This window comes from Colias philodice, chromosome 14 (assembly GCF_061535455.1).
Source record: "Colias philodice isolate Cphi_HAF_F1 chromosome 14, ilColPhil1 Martin Lab GWU primary, whole genome shotgun sequence".
NCBI lineage: Eukaryota > Metazoa > Arthropoda > Insecta > Lepidoptera > Pieridae > Colias > Colias philodice.
The window spans coordinates 8,445,579-8,470,727 of record NC_143099.1 but is presented as its reverse complement, the minus strand read 5'-3'; the positions used below and the strand labels follow the sequence as shown (position 1 = coordinate 8,470,727).

General features: G+C 36.1%; 2 protein-coding genes across 2 annotated transcripts; both read right to left on the bottom strand.

Annotated features, from left to right (window-relative positions):
* Positions 1-1,997: 1,997 nt before the first annotated feature.
* bdg (sodium-dependent transporter bedraggled) lies at positions 1,998-25,028 on the bottom strand. Its single transcript, XM_089703024.1, has 15 exons — positions 24,907-25,028; positions 24,446-24,681; positions 21,981-23,061; positions 21,739-21,869; positions 20,965-21,246; positions 20,214-20,404; positions 18,752-18,889; positions 18,276-18,510; positions 16,996-17,213; positions 15,075-15,269; positions 8,532-9,917; positions 6,265-6,332; positions 5,346-5,472; positions 4,179-4,378; positions 1,998-3,753 (listed from the first exon to the last, which is right to left on the bottom strand). The coding sequence occupies exons 3-15, from the start codon at positions 23,012-23,014 to the stop codon at positions 3,342-3,344; spliced, it is 4,617 nt and encodes a 1,538-aa protein (XP_089559150.1). The 5' UTR covers positions 23,015-23,061; positions 24,446-24,681; positions 24,907-25,028; the 3' UTR covers positions 1,998-3,341.
* On the bottom strand, positions 6,681-7,905 carry LOC149482967 (uncharacterized). Its single transcript, XM_089703028.1, has one exon. It carries the CDS (start codon positions 7,809-7,811, stop codon positions 6,696-6,698), a length of 1,116 nt encoding a protein of 371 aa, XP_089559154.1. The 5' UTR covers positions 7,812-7,905; the 3' UTR covers positions 6,681-6,695.
* Positions 25,029-25,149: the final 121 nt, after the last annotated feature.

The window sequence follows — 25,149 nt, the reverse complement described above, 5'->3', positions numbered from 1 at the left end:
TAAAAACTAACTTTATTGAATTAATGTAGAACGAAACTTTTTGTTCGTGTACTGCAAAGTTCACATATACAATCTTATGATACGCTGAAATATTCTGTTCATTTGTAGGATATAGTTGAATGATTGTTTGATTGAACACGCTAATCAAAAAAAACTGGACTGATTTTAAAATTTTTTTCACCGGGAGCATTTTTGTATGTGTAGGTTACAAATCTATATTGAGAATTAAAGCCATTCCAAGCTTTTCTAGTATAAATATGTAACTATATTTCGTTAAGAATTGATGATGATGCGGTAGACCGGCGCCTGCGCTTATAAATTATAATGGCGCTCTCCGACTCTCGTAATTTCCAGTCTTTATCAAAAACTTATTTTTATTATTTAATTATTCCTACACCAATAATTTCACCAACCGATTATCGAAAGTCAATCACATGTGAACTTTCAAACGTATTTGCACAACTACACTTCTTTTTCATAATATCAACTGGAAAACACTTGTGTTCATGTCTTTTTTTTCTCTATAGCTTTTTCTATATCTAAATTACTCGATCTTTACCAAATTAACCGACCATGTGTAAGTCGGCTCGCGCACCGGCTCATAAACATGTAATGTGCTTTTTATTATGTTGTAACTCTAAAATGTATTATTTAGAAATTTTTCCTTTATCAGTGCTGTGTGTACCTACATTGCTTTTCAAGATATAAATTTATAAAGAATTTCACGCCAATCCGGGGCGGATGCCTGACCAATTCAGCCACTCGTGACCCGCCAGAGCGATCGAATTTATTCTATCCTTTCAGTTTTAAGTGTCTAAAGGCATCAGCACCAGGCATCCACCCCAGATTGGCGTAAAAGGATGCGGGTTCGAGTTCGAGTGCACCTCGTGATCGAATTTTTTCTATTCTTTATAAATTTATATTTATAAAGCATTTGTATGCCATAAAACCAAAAAAAAAATATCAAATTCAAAATTCAAGACTGTTGGTTTTGATTCCCTTGCGATTGTCGAAATTTGGGAAAATTTTGTAAAAATTAAAAATGAAAAATTTATTTACCAGAATTTTCAGAAGAATTTATGGCAGTACCACAGACTAATAATAATATACTAGGCAGTACCTTCTGAGTTCTGATTGCGTTAAAATAGAAGTTTGATTTTATTATAGCTTTAAGATAGTATAGACCGGAGCTTTTAGTGTGAATATCAATTTAATACATGATGTAAGTGTTCATGAGTAAAAATATTTTGTTTATCTAATTAAAATTATGTTTACTGGGGTACATTAATCACAAATAAAAGACAAAAATAGGTAAAAAACATTTATTCTCTAAGTACATTGTAAATAGGTATGGAATGTAAAAATAATAGACAAAAACAATTTATACGTGCGTAGTAACCGTGCGCTAATCTTAAGTATAGAGGTGGTTAAAATGCAAAAAAAATTCTAACGATTTGTTAGTGGAAGCAGTATTGTGACTAGAGCTAGGAGCAAATTTAGACGCACAATTATTGTAGCTTTACGTAAATGCAAGGAAGGAACCGAGAACATAAGAAAAAGCTAAGTAACAATCTATTAGGGATGGTGGAGATATTATGGCGAAGCGCAGCGCAGCGCATTTTCATTGTCAAACTATTATCAACATAGTTCTCATTAAAATAAAATTAAAAATGAAATAACTACAATTTATTTCGGGGAGCATCACACGCGAAAGGTAGCGCGCTGCGCTTTTTGAATGTTATTTTAATGAGATCAATGTCGATAATAGTTTAACAATGAAAAATGCGCGGCGCTCATGGAAATATTATATAATACTAGCGGTCCGCCCCGGCTTCGCCCGTGGTACATATGAAAAATAGATGTTGGCCGATTCTCAGACTTACCCGATATGCACAGAAAATTTCATGAGAATCGGTCCACCCGTTTCGGAGGAGTATGCAGACTAACATTGTGACACGAGAATTTTATATATATATAAGAGATAAGATAAGATAAGATAAGATATAATGTCTATATTTCCCTGAGTGCGCTACGCTCCGCCATATCTGCGCCGGCCCTTATTGCTTCATAAATTGATTAGTAGAATTTTGATAGCTGTCATACTGGCATTCGCGCCTAAATAAAAGATAAAGCCTCGTTTACAATTGAAAATGTAAAAATTAAAATTATATGCGCTTGATTTTGTATGAAACTAATTCTATAAAAGGCACTCAGTGTCTTTTTTATTGTTGAACAATGCAAAATCAATTGATGACAATTTTGAATGGCAGTGATAACATGTATACCTATTATGATACTATATCTAATTTATTGTACTTAAAGTATGTTCTCAATCTAAAGTACATGTAACTAACAATTATAAAATTCTTAATACTTTTCGAGTTTCAACTAAATATTAAGGAGTTAGTACACCTAACTAAAAAAATGTAAAAAAATAGGTGTTCTTATTATTCAAATTAAATTACTTTTATTATGCTGGAGCACATTAAAACTTATACATAAGTACAAATTAAATTAAATTTAGTAGGAATTTTATTAAGGGATAATTAATTAATTTATTCTATAACGATAAAATCTTAATCTAAAATTTATAAGCTCTGATTTATTATCTCTGTTTTATATATTTTAAATTGTTAATTAAAATGTAATTAATATGGCTCATGGCGAAAATTAAATACGCATTTTTAAGTGGATTTTTTGAGATTCACTCTGATTCGTAATCATAATACTACAAAAATTAATAAAATGCAACTATGTACTATCGTTAATAAAACAAATAACGTTTAAAGCAAATAACTATACATAAAAATAAAAATATTATTCGATAATTGATTAAATCATAAAATCAGTTCAAATTAATAATGTGATTTCAAAATATGTGATGTAAGTACACGACATTGATAAAGTAAATTAAAACTACAACAATAAATTCATTATGCGATTATTCTATAAAGTATAAACCTTTGTTTCATTCAACTTACTAGCGAAAACGTAAACAATAAACGTTATTACATTTCTCTTACTAAAATCTATATTACATACGTAATATTAAAATGTAAATGCAATTTTATTTTTCTTAAAAATAGTCTACATAAATACATCATCGGAATGAAAAATTGTGATAAATGTGATGCAAAATGTTTTTAAGGGCCGATTTTTCAATGCTTGGATAAAACTTATTCGTCGAATAATGTATAAAACTACCATTTTAAAAACGTATTCTAATTGCCCGTATTTGGCAGTTTACGTGACATTTTAATATTATTGTGTAATACTTTATTGGACGGATAAGTTTTATCCAAGCATTGAAAAATCGGCCTTAAAAGATTTTATTAAGGCGGTTATATCACAGAGGCGATGCTCCTTGCGTGTGCGCCGTCCAACATGGCGGACATAGCAACCGTGTTCGATATCGGTTCTGCATCTCGCACCAAATGTTCGTGGCTCGTTGTTAGCGCACTGTTTATTCCATATTTAAAACTCCTTCGAAGACTCGATCGAATGCTTTTCGCGGAATCGCTCTTGCGTACAAAGGAACGTCGCAAGAAGTCCCGTGTGAGTGTGAGTGAGTGAGACGATGTCGGTCTGTGTGAGTCTGTCTCGTCTGTGATCGTGATGGAAGGCGCGAATGTTCCAGAATATTCTGGCGGTTGCGTTTCTAAAGAATATTCTGGTTGGCGGTCGACGCTTTCGCTTAACGTGATCGGCAGTTGAGCCGTTTCTTCTGATTGTTCCACGCGTTGTGATGTTATTCTGTTGATATGAAATAATATAATTTTAAAACAAAGAATGTTTTATTTAAAAGTTTTTTAAAGCTTAATAATTTTTTGTTAGAAGTTCAATATCTGGTGGAAATAACAATTATTATCAATTTTCTTTTGTAATGAAATACTCAAAATACATTTATTGAAGTGAAACTTCTTTATCGGGGTTGGACAAAAAAATTGTTTAACATTTTTTCGTTACGCGTGACATTTTTCCGTTACGCGCCATCTTTGATTCGTCATTCGACGTATTTCTGTAAAGTTGCATATAGTAATTTTTTTTTTAAATAAGGTCATAAAGAAGTTTCACTTCTTACGTTTGTACACGCACAAATTTTTTTAGTGGTTTTGATCATCGCGGTGCTATATAACGACGACGTACTTACGCAATTACACACACACACACACACTCACCTTCGCAGCGTCCTAAAGCTCCTACGTAATGTATTGAGTAGCCTTGCACCGGTCGCAGTACTGTACGAGGGTGGTGGTGTATACTTCGGCGGTGGGTCTGGTTGTCTCGGTACTGCTGGCGGCACTGCTGGCGGTACTGCTGGACCTGGGGGAGACTCGTGTGCTGCGCCCATACGGGGGCGGTAGAGGTTCTGGAAACGCTGTGGAGAAAATAATTACTGATTAGTATGTATAGAGATGGTTTAGATTTGTGATTTCGTATTTTGTGTAACTTTTTTTTGTGTGTTACTATTTTATAGTGCGTATATTTTGTGTGTGACTAAGTATGGTGGTTTATGTGTATGAATTATAAATGTAATAAAAAAATTTGATGAAAATACATTGACGTACAACAAGACTCACAATCACTAATTACAAGTTATAAAAGTCCGAGCGGCGTTGTACAACATATTTAACATTCGTTGAAATAACACCTTATTTCGTGGCAGTAATATTCAAATCGTTTTAAAACTCTGCATACAACACGTACTGTTTTGTTTCGGAGGAATTTTTGAGCGTAATTGTGAATCTTGTCGTTGATGTAGAATATTTTTTTATTTCGATTGAAGCCGCAATATGATATAAAGGCTGGTATAACATAAATTTACACAGAAAAATATATAAGACGGTAAGAGTATAACTTTTTTCGCGTCTTTTCAAAATCTCAAAATGAATGACTGAAACAATTCATCAAATGGCAGTGTACACGATGATAGTTTCAAGTGTAAGTAGTGTGTTTGTGCTGATAATTGTGGAATATAAAGAAAAAAGACAAGAAGCTTTACGGTTTCTTTGAAAAACTGCCAAAACATGGTCTTTGTGGCATAAGCAAGGTTGAGTGCGTTGATAAGAAGCCAAAATTTTTATTACAAGGTAATGTGCAATGTAACGTAATTTAATTCTTTAATTAGAACTTATAACACACACACAATTTACTACAAAATAATAGAATTGATATATACAAATAAACATCAAGTCTTACCAAGTCATCCATGCAATCGCCGATAGGATAGTCCTTGAAGCGTTAAGTTATTGAAACTTTTAATTAGCAGATTTAGAGACAGGAAAAATAAGGGAAGAAGAATAGCTTTTTACTTATTTTTTTTTCATATACATAGTATGTCTTACCTCAAGTATATCGGGTGGTCCTTTAGTTAAGTGTCTCCAAGTTTGAACGAGCGCAGCAAAAGGCAACAACATGAGCGCTCCGATTTGCGCACACACTGCTGTCTGTCGACACCATATTGGCCAGTATCTGAAAATATACGGACAATGGTAAATTGAAATTTTGATGAAATTTTGCTAGAGCTTGCTTTGCTTGATTAAAAACATAAAAAAAAATCTAAAGCAAAACTACAAAATTGTCAGGTCAAACAAGAAAAAAGTGTTTGATGTAATAAAATTTGACATCATTATAGGAACTAGAGATGCAACGAATAGTTGTTTGGCCGGATACCGGATACCGGATGTTCGGCCTGACCACCAGCCGAATGTTCGGTATCCGGCCGCCGAATATTCAGCCGGCGGCATTTTGAGTTTCGTAGGTGCGTGTCGCGCACCGGCACGCCGCCCGCGCCGTGCAGGTGCAGGACTTGTTTCGTCGTGAACGTTCGTGCGGTCACAGTTATTGGTAGAGACACTTTTATCGTGTCAGTCAGCACGAAACAATTTCGTTAAAAAAAATTTTGTTTAAAATAATAAAAAGCTTCAATTACAGCTGTGTCTTTATGTAGATTCTATTTATAAAATATACCAAGTTTACTATCCGGTATCCAGCCGGATAGTAAAAAAGGGCCGGATAAGCCGGATACCGGATAGGAACCGAATATTCGGTGCATCTCTAATAGGAACTTTAAGATGAATACACCGTGATTTTGTTTACTCTGTTAATTTTATCCGTACGTACGCTCGCGATGATACTGATTACATTGAGCAAAGGTTATTTAATTTTTAGCCTAAGATTGTGGATAAAATAGAAAAAGTACGTACAAATATTATTAACAGGGTAAACAAAATCACGGTGTATGTTATAAAATTAATTACTTACCCTGCAGGTTTTCTCCAAGTATACATTTGACGTTGATGTCCGACACGGAAGTCCATTACGCAAATTGCCTATAAAAAAAAATAATAAAATTAATTAATTTATTGAGCATTTTTATTATTATTTATTGAACAATTTAAATTGTTTATAAAAAAATATTCAATATTAATTAAATAATTTTAAATTGTCTTACAAAAAAACGTCAAGTTCCTAATTATTTTAAGGAGACAGCTTTATCTGTGAAAAAAGTTAGGCCACATAATAGTTATGATATCACACACACAAAAGAAAAATCAAATATAAAACACACGTGTCGTGTTGTTTTATAACATTTATTTCAGGTAACAGACAATAAATTGTACAGACCCATAGAATAAATACCTTACAGACTAACATACATATAATAATTTAAAACTAAACTAAATTAATACACGCTATGTCTTCGGCGTGTGACGCGATTCCGGGGGGCCGGGTATCCGTCCGCGAAAGCGGCGAAACACAACTCCCTGCGGCCAAAACCCTTCGTCCATGTAGACGCTCAGCTTGGCGGTCGGTACTCTCACCACGAAGGACTTGAAGCTCACTTTATGGCGAGACTCCAGCCGTTCCACTCGCAGACTCAAACCTGTCTTCGCATGCAAGTACTCGACAACATCTTCAGTCTTGGTACAGTAGTGCACACGAGACACGTAGAGCGGCGTCGTCGGCACCTCTGCGCGCATCCGCAAGTTTGGATCCCTCGTTGCGGTGCCACACTTGTTCTGACGAGTCAGCTTCCTCTTCTTCTGGACTTTTGTGAAGCCATCCTCGTCGACGCCCTTCGTTTTTGAAGGTAAACTTTTCCGCACGGGTGCGTTTACTCCTTTTGTTGGTTTGGGGGTCGCAGTCATTTTTGCGGCTGCGGCGGCGTAGTCACGTTGAGGAGCAGCTGGCAACGTGACATGCGATGTCTTCTCCGGGGGAGAGGTAACGGGAGCGGGGCGCGAGGCATCACTCGGGTCATCGGCGGTCGGCGACACGTCAACATCAGCAGTTAAAATGCCGACGCATGCATTTTGCGCTCCGCGACGTGCATTCACATATGACGGCACGGGTGACCTACATATTGCATGCGCATCGCGATATGTCGCTAACTCGACTCGTAAATCGGAGATGGTCTTCTCTGAGGCCTCCAACTTGGTGTGTACCTCGGCCAGACTCGCCTTAAGGAATGTGATGTCCTTAAGGAGCCTCGTAACATCGACGTGGTCGAATCCCACCGGTGGAAGTTTATGCAACTCCTTTGCGACGAAATCGGGCACGTCATCGGGATCAGTCACCTTCAATAGGCTGATGATGTCCTGTATGCATTTTTCACCCCCGTTCCTGCGGCGGGACGGCATCGTGGCAATCTTGTCTAGCGTTTGGAAGAGTAGCACCTTGCCACTGCTGATTTCCTTCTCGTTAAAGTTAGTTTTGCAGATTTGCATGATGCTAACCTCGTCCATTGTATCGATGGCATTTTGGATGAACGCCAACAGCTCATTTACAATGAGTGTTTTACAACTCATTATAAAAGTTCATGCAGCGGCAAAGCCGCGCGTGGCGCGAATTGTTATTCCTTACTGCAGTGCTAGCACTAATCACGTCCAATTCCGAACGCGTCTAGCACACGTTTTATGTCAGTACATCGTGACGTGGGTGGGTGAGCACCCGAACGCCGAACAAATACCTTTCACTTTTAACATTTTTTTATTCATATCGTTAAAACATATTATAATAGCACGTGAGCATCTCGATGAGCGCGCGCGTGACATGCGCGCAATAACGGACATACCTCGTGGAGTGAGACAGGCCTGGTTAGGCGAGTAGCGAAGCGACGAGCCAATACACGTGCGGCGTGCCGATTATGAATCAATACACGTGCCGATTCTGAACCAATACATGTGCCGATTCTGAACCAATACACGTGCCGATTCTGAACCAATACACGTGCCGATACTGAATCAATACACGTGCCGATTCTGAACCAATACACGTGCAGATTCTGCACCAATACACGTGCCGAGCGAGCGAAGCGAGCGTGCCGCGCCACTGGCCGGCGAGGGTAAGAATCGACTTTTTGTATGATTTAAAATTGTTCTATACACACCTGCACAGTTGTTTATAGATATTTTGGGATTTTATTTGTGTATGTTTTGAATGTGTTTTCTGTATACATATATGTATATTTGAAACTGCGGAAGTCCCATCGTCAGCACGCCGTCGGGCTCGTGGGCGGCGCTACTCACACAGAGCGACACGGGCAGCACCACGGTCCAGGTGAAGCTGAGCAGCGCGGCGAGCGCGGCGGCGAGCCGGGAGCCGGGCCCGTACAGCGCGCGCACCACGCCGTCGGGCGAGTGGGCGGCGCTACTCACACAGAGCGACACGGGCAGCACCACGGTCCAGGTGAAGCTGAGCAGCGCGGCGAGCGCGGCGGCGAGCCGGGAGCCGGGCCCGTACAGCGCGCGCACCACGCCGTCGGGCGAGTGGGCGGCGCTACTCACACAGAGCGACACGGGCAGCACCACGGTCCAGGTGAAGCTGAGCAGCGCGGCGAGCGCGGCGGCGAGCCGGGAGCCGGGCCCGTACAGCGCGCGCACCACGCCGTCGGGCGAGTGGGCGGCGCTACTCACACAGAGCGACACGGGCAGCACCACGGTCCAGGTGAAGCTGAGCAGCGCGGCGAGCGCGGCGGCGAGCCGGGAGCCGGGCCCGTACAGCGCGCGCACCACGCCGTCGGGCGAGTGGGCGGCGCTACTCACACAGAGCGACACGGGCAGCACCACGGTCCAGGTGAAGCTGAGCAGCGCGGCGAGCGCGGCGGCGAGCCGGGAGCCGGGCCCGTACAGCGCGCGCACCACGCCGTCGGGCGAGTGGGCGGCGCTACTCACACAGAGCGACACGGGCAGCACCACGGTCCAGGTGAAGCTGAGCAGCGCGGCGAGCGCGGCGGCGAGCCGGGAGCCGGGCCCGTACAGCGCGCGCACCACGCCGTCGGGCGAGTGGGCGGCGCTACTCACACAGAGCGACACGGGCAGCACCACGGTCCAGGTGAAGCTGAGCAGCGCGGCGAGCGCGGCGGCGAGCCGGGAGCCGGGCCCGTACAGCGCGCGCACCACGCCGTCGGGCGAGTGGGCGGCGCTACTCACACAGAGCGACACGGGCAGCACCACGGTCCAGGTGAAGCTGAGCAGCGCGGCGAGCGCGGCGGCGAGCCGGGAGCCGGGCCCGTACAGCGCGCGCACCACGCCGTCGGGCGAGTGGGCGGCGCTACTCACACAGAGCGACACGGGCAGCACCACGGTCCAGGTGAAGCTGAGCAGCGCGGCGAGCGCGGCGGCGAGCCGGGAGCCGGGCCCGTACAGCGCGCGCACCACGCCGTCGGGCGAGTGGGCGGCGCTACTCACACAGAGCGACACGGGCAGCACCACGGTCCAGGTGAAGCTGAGCAGCGCGGCGAGCGCGGCGGCGAGCCGGGAGCCGGGCCCGTACAGCGCGCGCACCACGCCGTCGGGCGAGTACGGCCGCCCGCGCACCGCGAACACGCCCACGGCCAGCGCCACGTGCACGCCGCCCTGCCACCACGCGCCCACACACACGTAGTCCACGAAGTGCACCACACGGATCCCCGCCTGACGACACGCAACAGTACGTGAGACAAAGACGTACAGATAGATGTTTTAGATGAACGACAACAACTGAACGCTGACAAAACTGTCCCTATAGCGGTATAGTCTATAGGTACTTAAATTTTTAAATAAATTGCGAAGTGAGCAACCGCAGCAACAACCGTTTAAACCGTTTAATAAAACTGATACAAAATTCGAGCATCGATCGACAACATTTCATTTTTTATAAGACCAAGAAAATCAAATACCGTTTCGTTATTTTGCTAGTGCGTAAAATATTTTATTTTATTTTTTATAACATATTTTAAGAGAAAATAAATGAAAACGAAAAATTATGCAACGACATCATAGAAAAAAAGTAATGTTGCTATTTTTTTTAATGTTGCCAATTAATAAAAAAAATTCTAAAATTCATGCTATCACAGAAATATGCAATTCGGCTCGCATAAGCGCTCAGAGACTGGCGATAATTAGTATAACTATCATTTTCTACCGGGGGTTGATGAATTAGCTATGACCAAGAATAGAGGCGGCTCGTGACAAAATTGTATGGGTGTTCACTTGAAATAAAACAACGAAAATACAATAGCGTTAGCAGGATAATATATTACAAAAAAAAATGAGCACCACATTATAAATCCATACTAATATTATAAATGCGAAAGTAACTCTGTCTGTCTGTCTGTTACTCAATCTCGCCTAAACGGTGGGAATAGGTGGGTGGTTTACTTTAATCAGTCGTAAAAATTTCCAATATTAGGAAGATTAGAAAAATGATTTCATCAATAGTTAGGGAAATTTCTTTTGACAGAAAAATTACGGAAAAATTACTATACGTCAGGAAAATTTCCATAAGTCGGGAAAATTTCTATAAGCTGGAAAATTTCTATACGCCAGGAAAATTTCTATAAAAGAGGAAAATTTCTATAGGTCAGGGAAATTTCTATAAGGAAAATTTATATAAGCCAGGAAAATTTGTATAAGTCAGGAAAAAATATATACGCCAGGAAAATTTCTATAGGTCAGGAAAATTTCTATAATTCAGGTAAATTTCTATACGTCAGGAAAACTTCTATACGTGAGGAAAATTTCTATACGCCAGGAAAAATCCATAAGCCGGAAAAATTACGATAAGTCAGGAAAAATTTCCATAAGTCTGGAAAATTTCCAAACGTCGGGAAAATTTGTATAAGCTGGAAAATTTCTATAAGAAAGGAAAATTTCTATAAACAAGGAAAATTTATATACGTGAGGAAAATTTCTATAAGCCAGGAAAATTTGTATAAGTCAGGAAAATGTTTATAAGCCAGGAAAATTTCTATACGCCAGGAAAATGTACGCCATAAGTCGGGAAAATTAGAATAACTCAGGAAAAATTTCTATATGTCAGGAAAATTTCCATGCGTCGGGAAAATTTCTATAAGCTGGAAAATTTGTATAAGTCAGAAAAATTACGATAAGTCAGGAAAATTTCCATACCGCGGGAAAATTTATATAAGCTGGAAAATTTCCATACGTCGGGAAAATTTGTATAAGCTGGAAATTTTCCATAAGAAAGGAAAATTTCTATAAACAAGGAAAATTTCTATACGTGAGGAAAATTTCTAAAAAAAAATTATATAGATAAGGAAAATTTGTATAAGTCAGGATAATTTCTATACGTCAGGAAAATCCATAAGTCGGGAAAATTACGATGTCAGGAAAAATTTCTATAAGTCAGGAAAATTTCCATACGTCGGGAAAATTTCTATAAGCTGGAAAATTTCTATAAGAAAGGAAAATTTCTATAAGCCAGGAAAATTTATATAGATAAGGAAAATTTGTATAAGTCAGGAAAATGTTTATAAGCCAGGAAAATTTCTATACGTCAGGAAAAATCCATAAGTCGGGAAAATTACGATAAGTCAGGAAAAAATTCTATAAGTCAGGAAAATTTCCATACGTCGGGAAAATTTCTATAAGCTGGAAAATTTATATAAGAAAGGAAAATTTCTATACGCCAGGAAAAATTCTATATGCCAGGAAAATTTCTATACGTGAGGAACATTTCTCTATGCCGCAAAAATTTCTATAAGTCAGGAAAAATCCATAAGTTCCGTACACTTAGATTGGTTGCAAATTAAATACGTAATATGAAATATTATATCGAAAACTTCCCCAAGTTTGCAGAACTTTTGGAATTTTTTCCACGATCATACAGCAAAAAAAAATAATTTAATTTCAATTTTTACATTGTTCCGGAATCCGGACTGCGGACAAGGTTGCAAAATGAGATTTATTGTCGTCCCAATGCAATGTACCATTCACTTGACCGAAGTTTGAAAACTTTTGGAATTATTGTGAATTGATTGTCTTGACTGACTGGAGTAATTGCTCTAAAGTCTAAAGTCTAAACCGTTGTTAGGCGATTGTGAAGGTAATGTTATTATCCGCTCCGTAAGCTCCTTTTCGCGCGTTACTTATTAAATGAACAAGAGTGTATGTAATGTATTTTATTTGTAATGTGTAAAGGTACTTACTTATTTTATTGATATTAGTATTGGAGTTTTTTACGATAGATTTTAAATAATGAGCAGGTATAACTTTATTATAATTATTTATGGGAGTTCACTGCACCAGCGCTCCATAGGACGAGCCGCCTCTGACCAAGAAGCTTATATCTAATACACTATGACAATAGTTATGTCGACTTGACTTGTCTAATGGGGAATATTCATGTTTTTCTTTTTTGTTTTAAATTAATAGTTTACTATTTTATAACGTAGAAAAAAATATTAATGGGCTTCAAAATACTCTAGATATTTTTAAAAATGAAATTTAAAACTTTTAAAAAATTTAAGCAGTTCAAACGCCACCATTTTGCGCGCGCTTTGCGTGACACGTCCAGTTGGTGTTTACCTTAGTGTTTACTGTGGAGTAATGGATAGATGTCGTATCAGATGACGTCACATTTCGTTCGACCAGTTGAGGCGCGTTTTGGAAGTTTGAATTTCGCTCCCTTATATTGCACTTTTTGAATATTATTTTAGGGGATAAATGATAAGTAAATAAAAAAAAATACTATTCATTATAATATTACGATAATAAGTATTCGAGAAAAAAATATTTTAGGCCATTTCAAATTTTATGCATATTCCCTATTGCTACTATGCGTGCCAACTAAGAATAGGACCGCGCTTGCTGCCAACTTCACACGAAAACTCTCAAATTAGTACTGCCAGCAAAAAAATGTGCGAAAAAGAATTTTCACATAATTATTTTTTATTGTTCATGATTATATTTAATTATTGTATAATCGTTATATTCATTAAAAAATACTATTTATTGAATTTCACTGATGGATTATGGATAAATTAATTATACAGGTATGGAAACAGTATTCATAAAAAGTTAACATTTTCATAGTTAATGCGGAGATAGCAGTGACAGCGACAGCAATGAAGATTCAGAATACGACGACGATGACGCTGTGTTAAGTGGTGTAGAGGAAATATTATCCGATTGATAAAAACTGAAAAAATATATATGTTTTTTTTTATATACGTGCTATTATTATCAAATCCTACTCATTCATAATAAATTTGGCGTGAAATGTATTAGAAATACCAACAAAGCGTACATTAAATATTTAAACTGAATATTATTTCTTTATTGATTTTTTTGCACACCATACGCTTTGGTAATGAAGTTAGCGCGTATTACTGAACAATATGGCGTCTTGACAGTCCTATTCTTATTTGGCACGCATAGTACTATTAAATTCATCGTCTTTCCATCTATTTAACCACCTATTTAACACATAAAACACGAATAAATTCAGTACCTAAATATTACAGTGAATATAATGTAACATTTTCACTGCACCAATTTTAAATTATCTCCTAAATCAGCAGACCGATTTTTACAATTCAAACGGATATAATCAGTTTTAGATTAACACCTTGAATTTGACACCAAAATAATTATGATATCCCAACAAACAAAAAATCACATTTTCAAGTTGCTCTCGTAATTATTTGTTCTACGCATGAGCGTCGAGCACTGACAATACACGGACGGCCGCGGCACGCGAAAGTGTATGCATTTATAATACGCAAATAATTACGAAATATTGAGGTCCAAAATCAATTATTTAACCAGAGTTCTTCAAACACAATTTATACAAAAAAAAAAAATAAGACGGGTTGCACTCCGGGAGTGCCGGCAGAAGTGAAAACTTGATTATTAACTGTCGAGTAGTGCTGCTGCCCCCAAGGTTGCCCAAATAATAAAGCCTTTACTTTAATCACTTTTAATCCTTTTTAGGGTTCCGTAGCCAAAATGGCAAAAACGGAACCCTTATAGTTTCGTCATGTCCGTCTGTCCGTCTGTCCGTCTGTCCGTCTGTCACAGCCGATTTACTCGGAAACTATAAGTACTACAGTGATGAAATTTGATGGGAATATGTGTTGTATGAACCGCTACAAAAATATGACACTAAATAGTAAAAAAAAGAATTGGGGGTGGGGCCCCCCATACATGTAACTGAGGGATGAAATTTTTTTTTTCGATGTACATACCCGTGTGGGGTATCAATGGAAAGGTCTTTTAAAATGATATAAAGTTTTCTAAAAAACATTTTTCTTAAAGTGAACGGTTTTTGAGATATCAGCTCTCAAAGTCGTAAAAAGTATGTCCCCCCCCCTCTATTTTTATAACTACGGGGTATAAAATTCTAAAAAAAATAGAGGTGATGCATGCTAATTAACTCTTTCAACGATTTTTGGTTTGATCAAAGTATCTCTTATAGTTTTTGAGATAGGTTGATTTAACTGTAATTTATTATATTTGCTGCTACGGAACCCTTTGTGCGCGAGCCCGACTCGCACTTGGCCGGTTTTTTTACAATATGTGTTGTTTAAGCTAGCCGTTATGCACTACTTTGGAATGGTATCCGTCTTACGCATGGAATATACCTAAGGGCTAAAAAAAACATCCGTCTTACGCTTTTTCGATCAGGCCACGTGTCCTAACGCGAGTTTAAGATTTTATACCCATTACAGAAAAAGTGCTCAACGCCGCTAAAGAAGTTTTCACTTCAAAAATTAAAAACAAACAGTGCTGTAATACTTTTGAGTTTTGATCACAATAAATTCAAAAATTTGAATATAAAATACTTACATCAGTAGACAGCAGCAATCCCATTGCAAGTCCGAACACACAACTGAAGAATGTTATAGTTGTTTCCCATATCCTGAGAACTTCGTAATTAATGGCCATTATGCCGGTGATCACACAGTGCCATATGGCCAACTGTTGGGCCAACCCGAACATTATTAGGATGAAGTAGAATATCACTGCCCATGCTGGTGATAACTGTAACAATAAAAAAATATTAAGAATGAAGTTCATTTCAAGCAAACTTATTTTTTTTTCTTTTTTAATTTGATATTTTTGGTTAAAAAGAATAGAAAAAATTCGATCACGAGGCGGGACTCGAACCCGCATCCTTTTACACCAATCCGGGGCGGACACCTGACCAATGAGGATGCGGGTTCGAGTCCCGCCTCGTGATCGATTTTTTTCTATTCTTTATAAATTTATAGGGTCAACCGGGGCAAATGCAACTAAAAAATAACAAGTTTCAAGTTTGATCGGTTGCAGTTATCTCCTTTTATATTTGGTCATTTATTTGACCCATTTAGTGATTTTTGTATTTATTCAAGATTATTTTCAACCAATCAAGCAATACAGTAGTCTTATAAATAACTGGTAGTGAGAATATTTCCTAAAATTGGTAGAAAAAGTTACATTAACCCCTAGTCGGGGGTAAATGCAACTAACTGCCATAGCTCTTCTTCTATTTCATATAAAACAACGAATATAGAATATATTTATGAGATTTCATGTTATTCATAGGATTTTGAACTGGATTACCGTGTAGCAAGAACGAGTTTTCAAGAAAAATCTTATTTTTCTGATTGTGGGGCAAATGCAACTATTTGTTAGAGAATTAGTGTGGGGAATGCAAAAAACTTATTCATCAATATATTTTTATTATTCTATATATATATATATATACAATAACGTTATCTATACAATAACGTTGCGATCGTAGATGGCGCCGCATTATTTAGAGGAAAAACTCATGTACCTACTTTGATTTACCACTTTAAATCGCAACAAAAAAAAATAACAGTGTACTACCTACTAAGTCAATTTTAGTTTTTGGTCAGAACAAATAATATTCTTTGTGTTAAATATTGTTAAAAACGTAAACCAAACAAAATACGTTTATTAGTTAATCAACCGTTTACTAAAAATTACTTGAACAATCACAGAACTATCCTACCTATCGTTTTTAGTTACTTATATTCTTTAACCACGCTTTATCTAATTTGAATTTTACTTATGAACCCGTCTCTGGGTATAATATCGAAGAAATAATCGATGGTTCTTCTTTAATTAATCATAAAGAAAATATATTTTGACTACCAAGAAGGATACATAATAAAAATATCGACACTGTCACATCACTAGTGTTTTTAGTTTCATACAAAAATATAAGGGGCTATTGCAACTAACCTCACAGTTGCAATAACCCCACAGTGAAATTTTCATGAGGCAATTGTAACTGCATCAATAACACAAAATAGAGTCAACTAACGCACTAAAAATATAAATGAAATATGCTTAACGGCTTGTGATAATCGCGTCCAATCAAAAACACCTGCAAAAAATCACTCCTAAACAATTTTTTTGTCTGCAAAACTCGACACCTGTTTTTACGCACACCAACTTCAAAATAGCGGTTTGACACAATGGCCTATCAATCAAATAGTTTTCATCGTAGGGGCACCATCTATTACTTGTAAGATTTATTAGTCGTTGAGCTATTGAATCATAGGTGGCGATTTATTACAACAACTCTAATAAATTAGTTATGATAACTAGTTGCCATAGCCCCATAGTTGCATTTGCCCCGGTTGACCCTATTATTTTTTCTTGCATAAATTGGCAATACTGAAAACATTTTTTATTTGTGCCCAAATTAATGTTATCTCAAGAGTCATATGCATATCAATATTTGTAGGTTACTCACCACATTAGAAGGTAGAACAGCCAACGTCGCGGGCACAATCTGCGTTGCCAGTTGTAGCGGTTGCCAGCCGCTGAAAGTTTTTGCGGCGTTGCCGGTTGGCCACACCGACACTCCCACGAGACTCCCGTATTGCGTCATGTATCGAACGGGTGTAGATACTGTGTTCCCAGGCATCGGTTCCGATGTGGGCCATAGGAATTGGGATGATTTGATTGTTTCTGAAGCAATTATTTTTGTTGGTATTTAATATGGCTTAAAGGGTTGATTTTTTTATGCAGTTGATTATTTATATTGTATTCAAATAAAAATGTTATAATTAAATAACATCATGAGAACAGTATACAAGGTTTGTTTCCTCATAAATAAACATTAAAAACTAATTTAATTTCTATCTAGTCATTATCATTCCGACCATGCTAAATAGTATTATGCAAAAAAAATCTTCAGATATGTTTCAAATTAACGTTATACTGTTTATTTAGACAGTTGCAATTTTTAATATTATATTCACTACCTATATTTTCTTCTATTCTATAACATTCCTATAACATGAATGAGATAGGTATAACATTTTATAAATCATCGACATTTATTTGATATGTTTATATTTTTTGTTCGGGACATAATTATTATCTTAATTGAAAGTTTTTTATTATTACGCAACGCAAATTCAGTGAACAATGGGTGATTAGTAGCGTTCATGACAATGACATGTTTTTGCAATGTTTTATTTTTCATTCATTTGCACACTGGGTCACACGATTTCATTCGCCTTGTTTGAGAATCGCTTTCAAATGTTAAACGATAATATATTATTATTACTTACTATAAACAATGAATTTAATAAAGTTATTCCTTGCAAGTTTTTGAAGTGAAACTTCTCTAGGCGCGATGAGAGTTTCAAGAAAGAAAATTTCAAGGTCGCGTCATGGCAATACCGTCACGTCATGGTATAAGGCGAGGATTTTTGTATCTTTGAATCTTGCCGAAGATGTTTCACTTCTGACACGTGTGCACGGGACACACGCTCTTTTTTTTCATATTTATATATTTTTATTAAATATCTAAACAACTTACCAAAACTACCCGGTATGTACACGTATCCGTTGTTCTTCAGTATTTGCACGCACGTGTTTGCCAAAAAAGCGGCTAACAATAGTACTGCGAATGTAAAGGCGACTATACACGCGCTTTCGCGTTGTAACATCGAGCTAGTCTTGTGTTTAGCGTCTTTATGTGCTGTTAGCTGCATAGTACTTAATAAATCTAAATTAACTCACCAAAACTACCCGGTATATACACGTAGCCGTTATTCTTCAGTATTTGCACGCAAGTGTTTGCCAAAAAGGCGGCTAACAACAGCACGGCGAATGTAAAGGCGACTACACACGCGCTTTCGCGCTGTAACATCGAGCTAGTCTTGTGTTTAGCGTCTTTATGTGCTGTTAGCTGCATTATACAAGCGCCAAGGAGACCCCATGTTAGAAACGTTTCTTGAACCGCTGCTGCCCAACTCTGAAAATATTGTTTGTAAATAATTTCTTGCACAAATATTTCTAGAAATATTCTGTAGTGTATAAAAGTCAAGAAAATCTACATGATTATCACTACAATTAGCAGTTTTGATAGGAAAATGAGTTTTTAATATGCTCTTTTGTTTTTTTTTTTTGCTAAACGTTACTATTTAGTCAAAAATTAATTTTCTGAAAGAATACTATAAATCCTATGATATATTATTTACAAAACTCATCCATACATTACTATTGATGAAGAATTCGCTCCATTCAGTTTCTGCGAAGATATTCGTCACGGTGTCGTAAGGTATGAGTGTAAGTAGTTTTGTGCACAATATCAGAGTTCCGCATATTGGCAGAAATATCAACATGTAGACAGCCTGAAAATAAGGATAACGATCTAAATATTACATTTTTCTTAATCACATTTTATTTTTTGCGGACAAAATTAGTGGAAACCGAATAAGTGAGTTACTTTAATCTACATATTAAATCCAATTTGGGTTCGGTCAATCAATCAATCAATCAAAAAAAAAATCAAATTGATGTGGATCAATTTTGACTTAATACGTAAAAAATCTATCCGTCATTATTTATGTATTTATTATGTACGCAAGCATAATACTTGTTCAACAAAGCAATACAGGGTACAGTTAGTACATAACACATAAATAAATGTATCATCCCTGAGTCATGGGAAATAAGTTCCAAACTGTTCCATTATGTACTTAGATTTTGAATGGAATAATTCCATGTATCTATATTTCGTCACAATAAGATACACGTTTCACTCTCAAGCGTGAGAAAGAAAACTGTCGTCAAAGTAGTCGTATCGTCATCAAGAGCATGACATCATTATTACGTATAAAAAATTAGTTCATTCTATTCACGGCAGGGGCGCTTTTTAAATTCCTGAATAAAATGCTCTCAATGACGATATGCATACTTTGATGATAGTTTTTGTGCGCGCACATCTTAATTGAAACAATCTCATCATTAGATCAGCGAGGCAGTTATGAATACTTAAAAGCAGTTAATTCTATTAGTATGCAACCCACAACATTAGACAGTCAAACATTGCGATTGCATAATAGCATTGATTAACACTGTATATTAAATTTATACATAACAGATACTTCATAACATCTTAGCCAACGCAATGGACAAATAAAAGTTACAAAAATATTAATTAATAATTTCACATTGCTACTTTGTAAGCTAATCAAATTGAGAATGCATAAAACAAAGAATATCCTTCACATTTGTAAATTATTCATGTATTTTTTGAATAAGAATTTAATGAGTGAAAAAACGTAACATATTATATTAAATTTTCTAAATTATTTTTTAAGAAATATTAAAATCCTTTTACTAACAAGATATGAAAAATGTATTCAATAAGTAAGTTACTACAAAAGAGAAAAACAACAAACAAAGAAATAATTCATTGTTAAAAAAATTACAAATGTATAAACAACAATCTGAATCGCAACATTACAAAATATTCCATCCAAAATATAAATCTACTAGTGGTCCGCCCCGGCTTCGCTCGTGGTACATATTTAGTATTCTATGTCCTTCTCCTGGCTCTAAACTACCTCCCTGCCAATTTTCAGCTAAATCGGTTCAGCTGTTCTTGAGTTATAAGTGGAGTAACTAACACGACTTTCTTTTATATATATAGATATCCAGATATTATCTCACCTTGCCATACGACCGTAACCCCTTACTCAAGGACACGAACACGATCATCCACACAACAGCCAGATTGAAGGCCACTTGGAATTTAATTGATCCAAAGTTATTATTGTTCAAATTACGCTGTAATACTTCCCCATGGAAATACTGAGGTAGCGTCTCGTGTATCCTATTTGTACTATTTCTTAGTCCTGGATCTGTAATTATTTGAATACTTTATGAAATAAATCAAAATTAAATTAATTATTCATCTCACTCATCATTCTATAAATAATACTTCAGATAATATAGATGCATTTTCTTTATTGTTTTATTAGTTTTATTTTTCTACTAGCGGTCCGCCCCGACTTCGCCCGTGGTACATATTTTGCAATAAAAGGTAGCCTATGTTCTTTCTCAGGGTCTAAAGATTATCTGTGCCAAATTTCATCAAACTCGGTCCAGTAGTTTATGAGCCTATTCATTACAATCAAACAAACAAAGTTTTCCTCTTTATAATATTAGTGTAGATTTATTACATTAACTTCAGGTGACAGACAATAAATTGTACAGACCCATTGAAAGTTTTATGTAAAATTATATAAGAATTGCGATAGGAAATAGTTATTTCTCTTTATTTCAAAATTTACATAACACTGCTAGAAAAAATCATACGCTGATAAAAGATAATAAGATTTGCATCCATTTCACTGTATCAAAAAGATTAAGATATGTCATTGATACACCTAGCAAAGGTTAAACTAAAAATAAATCTTACCATCAAAGCTAAAATCATGTGGTAGCGCCCATTTGTACTTATCATTTGCGGTAATGAATGAATCTCGGAAGTAAACGAATATCCATGATAATCCCATTATACTGTATATGCCAATAACTGCTTGAATTAATAGCAGTGTTATTCCGACACCTTGAAATATAGGAGATATCCTCCACATGTCTATAGGCCCTGCTTCCAAAACTTGTCCCAAACATAAGTGCAATGTGAATAAGGGTATTCCAATCAGGAGAGACAGTATGAAGAACTGGACTATGAAGCTTGCTGAAAAAATTAAATCTATTGTTATATTTATAGTTCCATTTGAGCTAATATTTTGATAAATTTAGCTTAAATTTTCATGCAGAGCTACATAAAGTTTACTTTTTTCTTATTTTTACCGAAAAAACTTGTTCAACTGTTACAAATATTCCATGATCTCCATGAAACATGGGTTTTCCTTAAACACATATTCACTCATAACATGAGTCAGTGTAAACCAGCTAAAGCATTTGAAAATTGTTCATTATAATAGAAAAAACCATGTTATTAACTGAAGATTAAGGGCCGATTTTTCAATCAATTCAAACTTATCCGTGCAAGAAAGTATTACACAATAATATTAAAATGTCACGTAAACTGTCAAATACGGGCAATTAGAATACGTTTTTAAAATGGTAGTTTTATACATTATTCAACGAATAAGTTTTATCCAAGCATTGAAAAATCGGCCCTAAGTTACATAAACATGCATGTGTATTAATAAAAATGATTTACCTCCAAAATGAACACTGAACATTGCAAATCTGGAGATATTAAATATTCCCACAGTACAGCTAAGACATGCCAACATTGAACTCATCCGATGCGGCCATATTCCAAAAGGTGGGTCTTCATTATCGTCATTTCTAAAAAAGATTCATAATTAGTTAATACATTATACTATCTCTTATAAACCAGTTATCTATAAATTCATATATTGCAGGCATAAATACTAAAAACGATAAATTTCAAATTACCTTTCGTCAGTGCCAATAAAAGGGCTTTGGTTGACTGGAGGTATGCCATTAAGAGACTCAGTTGATGAACTTGAAACGCTTCCACTCCGCGCAGTACTACGTGCTGTGTTACGACCAGTCCATTCCGCCGTAATTTCACTTTCACCAGGAGATGGTAATGATAAAGCTCTATTCATCAATAATGTTCTACGACCCACAATAAGAGGCCCTGACGCACTCTCCTGGCTCAAATTAGCAGCGGTTACTTGCAACTGTATTGGAGCACTCGTAGGTCGTAAGTTCACATGATGCTCTAAGAACAATATTACTGGCAACGTCAAAGCTTCACCTTGTGGTTCTTGAGTAGAAATTGCTGGTAATAAAATCGGATCCAACCGCCTCATTGAATTTCGTAAATTATCATTTGTCGTGCTAACTCGTTCCAAAGTTGGACTTGGTTGTCTATAATTTTCGGAAAGGTCCGAAACGCTTTTTGATCGTCCTAGTGTACTTAATTGTGGCTTAACTATGGGATTTTCCTCTATTATAGCTACTTCAGTCCTTTGCGTTGACGATTCTCCGATGGAACAGACAACTTGTGTATTGTCATCCAAGGAACTTTGTGATTCAGACTGTTCAGCAACATTTTCTCTATCACTGATACATTCTTTAATTTTACATATGAGATCCTCTTCATCGCTATCAAATGTTTTTGTATCGTCGAGACAAGCTAAAAGGGACTTGTCTAACACCTCATCTAAATCATTCAAAATATCCATAAACTGGCATAAAGCCGTTGCTTGAAAATCTTCATCATTTGTGATGTTAGATGTATGTGATGTAAAGTTGGAATCAGACTTATAGCATTCAGGTATATTTTTTTGTAAATCTTCTTTCAAGTCTTCATCATCGTCAGATTGCTTCTCTGTGTCACTTGTTTGTTCACTCGTATCATAGCTTTCAAAGACACTGCTTGATGCATCACTTTCTAAACTACTGCTGGGTAAACTCTCTCTAGGCTCATATCTGCCTTCATCCATATTGACAATATCCATTTTAATACCTTGCTCTAAGTTATAGCCTGCATGTTTTGATGTAAACCCTAAAAAAAAGGTTTAATTAAAATATTAATTAAATATTGCATAAATTAGTTAAAATATATTGTAAAGCAAAGATTCTAACAATTTTTAATTGACAATATACTCTGGAACTTAAACATTGCGGCTTGTGTTAGAACCACTAATGTTCTCTTTTTGTATGTGTCAATACATACAGAGCTAATTAGACTAATTAGTACAGGTATTGCTAACCATTTAGCTAACAAAACACTGTATAATACTCAACAACAACTAATTCACTATTGAATGTTTGCTACACTAATAATTGGAGTCATATTTCATATTAAGTTGCTTAACATATAATATTTAATTCATGTGACAAGATCACAGAAATACATTAATTAATGTCATGTTTTTGTTGTTATAAATTTTCTAAAATATTCCACAATTGAATACTTATGTTCATTTTTAATAAAGAAGAAGAACAATTAAATAAAAAAGAGCTTCGCATTATGTTGTTAGTTTGTCTAATCTTTCTTTCTGATCAACAATTATTTACTGCATTATTTTGACCTACATCTTGCCAACTGATTACAAAATTTACTCTCATTGCATGATTTTTTCATAATGAAACTCACAGATTACCTACTACAGTTACATGTTTTAATTAACACAGTTATAGAACTGTTTATAGTTAAGTAAACTTTTGTTTATTTCATTTGAAAGAGTATGCGCACCACAATAAATTGTATTCTTCTTTATTTAATTACTTATGACTCATAATATCAAAACCAAATTATGACCTAAAAAGGTTCTCAATCTCCATTATAAATTAAGCGTTTAATAAAAAACTTACATTTTATGGAATTAAGAACTTCTTTTAGAGATTAATAAATAGTTTAAATATTTCGGTCATATTTCTTTTTTTGAAAACTGATTAAACCTAGCCATTGATATTTCTTCAACTGGGCTAAATGTAAAGAAATTAAAAACATTGTTATTCCTTTTGCTACAAATAATTCTTATTTATCATCATTAATAGTTTAATTTAATCATGCAGTATTAAGGTCTCACATAATGATATTGGAATTTATTCAGATGAAGAGTTTCACAACACAATTCCTATATTCAGGGTCAAAACTCAGTGGCAAACGCATGACTCATTAACATACTTAACCATATATAATGCAAAATTTGATTTGAAATGAAAATTTTGTTTGTAGGATCTCTTTGTCAGGAATTTTAATTGATTTTGTTAGGAGTGCAAGCAATAAGAATACTTTTAGATCATTTAAATTTGAATTTTAAATTATACTATCAATTATTATTTTTTTTTTTTTTTTTTCCTATTATAGTTACAGTTATGTTGTGAAAATAGTACAAATTATATTTTTATCTTTTAATACTATTATTACAAAATACACTCACCTTATATAAACTTATTCGGGCTTTGAAGAAGTATAAAAAGGAATTCATTTGGTTGTATCATGCACATGGTTGATTCTCTACATTCTTTAGCCAGCCTGATATCGTCCTCGTTGTTTAATGACTGCAGTAATTAGTAAATAATGTCTATATCGTTTTATCTTATCAATAATAACGGAATCTTTGAAAAACATCAGCAATATGTCAAAAGATTATTCTCGTAGCTGTTCACCCAAGGACTAAAAAGCAAAATACACATGTTTTTATTCACTTCACTTTATACGCTTAATAAAAAGAATTAAATAAACTTTTTATTTTAGTGTTTTAATTAACTACTAGCTAAAAGCACTGTAAAACAGCAGTAACTTCACGAACACTAAATTTGTATGCCACGCATCTTATACACAACGCGCATTGCATTTTTAACGATATCATTAGTTAAATTATATTGTAAAATAAAATACCATTAATTAAGTATACATGAACCAAACGAAGAGCAGGAATATTAGCATTATTTTAATATTACAAGTAGATCAAGAATGACAAAGAATGAGAATAAATTAAACATTCTACCACTCAAAAAATTTCAACTGTCAATGTCAAGAAAGGTGACGTTTATACATTATATGCGATGGTGCCATGAATGCGGTGCCATATTTAAAATTCATGTTCGTGACCACAGAACAATAAAAACAAATAGAAGTGCT